This window comes from Trichomycterus rosablanca, chromosome 22 (genome assembly GCF_030014385.1).
Source record: "Trichomycterus rosablanca isolate fTriRos1 chromosome 22, fTriRos1.hap1, whole genome shotgun sequence".
Taxonomy (NCBI): Eukaryota; Metazoa; Chordata; class Actinopteri; order Siluriformes; family Trichomycteridae; genus Trichomycterus; species Trichomycterus rosablanca.
The window spans coordinates 11649570-11655569 of NC_086009.1; the positions used below are offsets into that span (position 1 = coordinate 11649570).

General features: G+C 37.9%; 1 protein-coding gene across 3 annotated transcripts in view; it reads left to right on the plus strand.

Moving 5' to 3' along the window:
- sh2b1 (SH2B adaptor protein 1) overlaps positions 1 to 4229 on the plus strand; it is a 59194-nt gene extending 54965 nt beyond the window's left edge. For all 3 annotated transcript variants that reach the window (XM_063018662.1, XM_063018663.1, XM_063018664.1), the window contains one exon: positions 4112 to 4229. In XM_063018662.1, the coding sequence (XP_062874732.1) occupies positions 4112 to 4133 (22 nt within the window). In that variant the 3' untranslated portion in view covers positions 4134 to 4229. The remainder of the gene's footprint in view (positions 1 to 4111) is intronic.
- Positions 4230 to 6000: the final 1771 nt, after the last annotated feature.

The following is a 6000-nucleotide window of genomic DNA, read 5'->3' on the forward strand; positions in this document are numbered from 1 at the left end:
GCAATGCACACAACATTATGGGTGACATACCAGAGTTCAAAAGAGGACAAATTGTTGGTGCACGTCTTGCTGGCGCATCTGTGACCAAGACAGCAAGTCTTTGTGATGTATCAAGAGCCACGGTATCCAGGGTAATGTCAGCATACCACCAAGAAGGACAAACCACATCCAACAGGATTAACTGTGGACGCAAGAGGAAGCTGTCTGAAAGGGATGTTCGGGTGCTAACCCGGATTGTATCCAAAAAACATAAAACCACGGCTGCCCAAATCACGGCAGAATTAAATGTGCACCTCAACTCTCCTGTTTCCACCAGAACTGTCCGTCGGGAGCTCCACAGGGTCAATATACACGGCCGGGCTGCTATAGCCAAACCTTTGGTCACTCGTGCCAATGCCAAACGTCGGTTTCAATGGTGCAAGGAGCGCAAATCTTGGGCTGTGGACAATGTGAAACATGTATTGTTCTCTGATGAGTCCACCTTTACTGTTTTCCCCACATCCGGGAGAGTTACGGTGTGGAGAAGCCCCAAAGAAGCGTACCACCCAGACTGTTGCATGCCCAGAGTGAAGCATGGGGGTGGATCAGTGATGGTTTGGGCTGCCATATCATGGCATTCCCTTGGCCCAATACTTGTGCTAGATGGGCGCGTCACTGCCAAGGACTACCGAACCATTCTGGAGGACCATGTGCATCCAATGGTTCAAACATTGTATCCTGATGGCGGTGCCGTGTATCAGGATGACAATGCACCAATACACACAGCAAGACTGGTGAAAGATTGGTTTGATGAACATGAAAGTGAAGTTGAACATCTCCCATGGCCTGCACAGTCACCAGATCTAAATATTATTGAGCCACTTTGGGGTGTTTTGGAGAAGCGAGTCAGGAAACGTTTTCCTCCACCAGCATCACGTAGTGACCTGGCCACTATCCTGCAAGAAGAATGGCTTAAAATCCCTCTGACCACTGTGCAGGACTTGTATATGTCATTTCCAAGACGAATTGACGCTGTATTGGCCGCAAAAGGAGGCCCTACACCATACTAATAAATTATTGTGGTCTAAAACCAGGTGTTTCAGTTTCATTGTCCAACCCCTGTATATGCAAGCCACCCATGCAACAGGCACTAACCTTTCATACTATGACAGATGCTGTCTTTTACACTTTACCCCAATAACAATCTGAATTGAACTTTCTCAAAATTATGGAATCAACACAATTAAGAGGATGTTTATATATCTCGTGGCAAATAAACAAATTACAGATATGACAGATATTTTTGTTTGGTAGCTGAACATTCTGCCTTTGTGAAACCTATATCAGCCAAATTAGTTAAGATTTTGTATTTGTATTTGTATTGTAATTAATGACATTAAGAACCAGCCAGAACAGCAATACATGATTGGAACTCCTACCAGACCAACTGGTGAACCCAATGCATAGCGTGACGTTATAGCATGAGTTCACATAAAACTATAGTATGCTTGCATTTCACGGCAGAAGAAGACTGTACTGAGCCACCCAGAACAAAAAACTCCAAACAGTATGCCCTGAAAACGCACAGCAAAACACAAAAAAAAGGTTTGCTTTTGACAGAAATGTAAGAAGAAGAAGGGTGAATGAAATAGGTTTTTAATATAGAAAAGCCAAATAAAAATTTGCAAAACAGAATAAAGAGAAGCTATCATGAAGTATGGATAATTGACTGAAAGTGATTGTCATTGATGAATCACAAATCTGTATTGGCCAAGGAGAACTTTTGGATGGTGCCATTAAAATGAAAGATAAAAAAAGATGGCTGCCTAAATGAAACAAACAAATTTCCACATACAATTACGATGGGGTTGAGTGTCGGGTAATGGCATTACTTTAACGGTTAATGTACAGGTGTACATTTAAATTTGGTACACTTCTCATTTCATTCATAAAGTTCGTTTATTGATGGTCATTTTTCAGGATGATAATGCAACGGAGCAAAAAGTGTTAACGCTTTAATGCCCGAAAGGTATATTAATTCAATGACATTTCAATGACATTTATTATTTTACAATATTATTTATGGTAAATGACAAAATACCTAAATAATTTGCATTAAGAAATGTTTGTTTTGATCTGTTAGACAATTCTGTTATGAAGTATGGCAGAAAGTAGTGGAGAGCTTAAACGACTGTATGATTGTTGTGATGGTTCGAGTCGTTACAGAGACGCGCTTATAATTGAATCCGCTCCTGCGCCTTTAAGAGACAACGTGACATCGTAGTCATGGCAACTAACTTTAACCTTCGCTAAGAAGCCATGTGACTTTTACGGCAAAAGAACGCGGGGTAGCGTAGTCAGTAATGTATACAATAATAAATAAATACAAATAATTATATTGCAATATAATACCCAAGCATTGTCTGTAAGTAGTGGCGTTTATATTCTCAGTTGTTAGTAAATGTTTAATGAGTATATCACAGCGTTTTAGTTACAAATTTACCGTAATTAAATACTGTTGTTACGTTACTATAGCAATTAGTATTTTTACACAAAATTTTAACTCGTTATTTTACGTTTGGTTAAATCTCATATTGTACCAGATGTAACACTTGACTACAGCTGTGTGCTTTTACTGTATTAGGTTCTTTATTGTTTTTATTGTTTGTATTTTTACTTCATTTTGATGCACACAGCTGGGGAGCAAATAAACCGACTGTATTCTGAAGGGAGCTGTCTGTCTGTCTGTCTAGCTGAGAAGGGGGGATAAACTATTAGTGAGGGCAGAATGATTGTCTTAAAAATACACTGTAAAATCCTAAATAAACTGCATCTTTCAAAATGCAGGCTGATTTTGTGACCTGCAAAGTGACACATCCCGCCAGTAGATGATGTTACACATATTTACACATGATCCTACAATGTACAAAAAGATAATTAAGAAAATTAAGCATAAGGAGGAAATTTAATGAAAGTGAAAACAAGTTTGTGCTTCAGGAAGAAAAACCGGTGCGTCTCTTGTGTTATGAGGCTGTGTCTGTGGTAAAGTAGAACAATATAAATGCAGAATTCAGCCTCCAAGAAAAACAGCAATGTGACTGCAATCCACAGCAGGATACATTACAATCGGCCCTTTGAGGGCCACCATAATGCTGATGTGGCCCTCGGTGAATATGAGTTTGACACCCCTGCTCTAGTGGATCCTCTTTTTTTTAGCTTAACATGATACTTTTACCTATGCACTTGTTTATTGTGGAGTTGTCCAAAACATAAAGTCAGACATCAAATTCCACATTTATTTGTGCAAAGTACAATTAGCATGGTCAGTGAAAACGTAAAAAAATTTTGTATTTTTAAATAAAGGTTCAAGAGTATGAACTAATTAAAAACCTTGTTTTCCCATGCCCATCTTTTCTGGAAATTGTGTTTGTAATTTGTTTAAGGTATGTTTTAGAAAGCCATAATTTTTAAGCTGTTAAACAACAATAGTTTTGTATCATATCTGTAATTGGTTTATTTGCTATGAAGTAAATGGGTGAACATCCTCCAAGTGAATTGATTACATAATTTTCAAACATTTTTTTTAAATTAAGGTTTGTATTGTCCTATTGTATTGCTGGACAGATGTGTAGTTACAGAGTGAGTGGAAACAGTAAATGATAAGATAGATATCTGCCTACTAACAGAATTTGTCTTTACGAGCTGAATATGTATCATGGTCTTAAACACCTGAAATATTATAAGCAGATCAGATTCATTGTTGTATAATGTTTGGAATCAGTGCATTGGCAGATAGGAATTTTAGCCAGAACAAAACAAATGTGTTATTATTTGGTAAAGTAAACATTTTGGCAGATACCACACAAAACAGACAAAAAAATTAAGTGTTGACACACTTGCTTGAAAACTTATTCAAATATAAACTGTGAAGACAGTGTATATGGAATCTGTGTGCTGTGTTTTACTTGATTTTAATGTAGTTCTTACATTTTTTAAAACTGTTCTTTCTTTTTGCTCACTTAAAAAAAAACTTTAACATTTGTATATTTCTAAAACATGTTATTTTTACTTGCTTTTTGTTTTGCCCATGTGCATTTTGTCTTTTTTTTTTCTTCTACTTTTCTCACTCCAGACTTGACCAGCAGACCCCGTAGCCCCCCTCAGCCCCCTCCACCATCTGGGCGCCCTCCTCCACCCACCCCACCACAGGAGCGTGCAAGTGACCTTGAGGCTATAGGAGCAGGGGGACCAGTGAGTGGGCCTGAGGAATGTGAGGAGCATGACAGGGATATGACTCTGCACCAGCTGGAAGGAGCAGAGGCTGATGAAAGGGAGGGAGGTCGGACCAGAGCCATTGACAACCAGTACTCCTTTTTTTAAGGAGTGAAAGAGAAGATCCAGTCACAATCAGTATTTTTCACTTTAATAGGAAGAACTCAAGGGGATGGGTGGGGAGGGGATCTAAGAAAAATTAGAGAAGCATAGGGAGATATACATATACACTGGTCACTAAAACAGCAAAATAAAAACACTAAGTGATGTTAGGCTCAGAAATTGTCTCCATTATACACTATGTTGTCAAAATCTTATATTATTTTAGGTGTTTTTGTTCTGTTGCAAAAGATGGTACTGTCCTTCAACAATGTTTTCTACCACCATGTGGTGCTATCATAAACTCATTTTTTTCAGTTTTCTCACTTTGTCTTGTATGTTTTGTATTATTTCAGTGTTTTTTATTTAATTGGGTTAAACCACTTGTAAATTACAATTGTTTTCCAGTTTGTTTTAATTTTTAAGAATCTTAATTTCTAGGCTTTTATTTTATGAAATTTGTACTGCATATGATCTGAAAACAATTTACACACTAACTATACAGTATCTATCAATTTGTGTGAGTGGCATGATGGCCGAAAGGTAGTATGGATGACACGGGTCAGAGACCTGCATGTCTGGGTTTTAACCTTTCCCTGTCACTGTTGATGATCAGGTTTTATCATATCACAAAAGAATAAGACTGGCAACTCATAAATGCCCCTAAGTGTAATGAAGATGAATTACAGAAAAAAATAGTGAATTACTGATCTTAAAACCTACTGCTAGTCTGTATGGCACAGTTGAGTAAGAACATGATTAAACCTTTGGGACTCAATAATGACCCTTAATTTGCTTCAGCTGTCATGTGTTCAAGGAGTGTTACAACCATGGTGAATACTAAGGAGCTGAGAGGAGATCATTGCAATAGGGCAACCAAAAGGGCGATGGGTATAAGATTATATACCCATATAACACTATGTCCCAGAGTTATTGCAAAAGTCTTACAGGACAACTGTGTCAATGGCAGCCATAAGAAGATCACTTAACAACCAAGGAATTCATGGCCTGACTTCATATGTACAGGAAGGGTCAACTGGAATATGCCAGTGGAGTTCTATGAGGTGACGAATTAAAAGTGGAACGGTTTAGCCATATGGATAAGTGGATTGTCTGGTGCAGAAATGGTTAAGCTTATGACAAGAAAAAAGCTATCTTCACGATCAAGCATGGAGGTCAGTGATGATGGGATGTTTTCTGCTGCCAGAACGGGCAATCTTTACTATGTGGCTTACAACACATGGATTAACAGAAATCCCAGGCATTTTAAAGAGGAATGTTGTGTCTTCTGTGGTGAAATTGAACCTTGATGACAGCAAGACAATTATCCCAAGAACACTTTCAAGTAACTCTTCGGGAATGCTAACTTTCCAACAAGCTCATTAGCAGTGTTATTTTCAATGTTGTCACTTTTTGACATGTTAGTAACAAAAATATTAACATCACTTAAATAATTTAACATCATAGTTACTCAGTCCCAGCAGGGTAATTTTTCTGTTTGTTGTAAGACAAAAGTGCTTGATTGCAAAATGTGTCACTTTATGTATCTTTGTGATCTTGGATACTGGGTAATAGTAAATCATTTTCCCTGTTGTCCAAAAACTGTCAAACTTTAAAGCTGATTGATCTTGGTGTAAAGGATTTGCATCT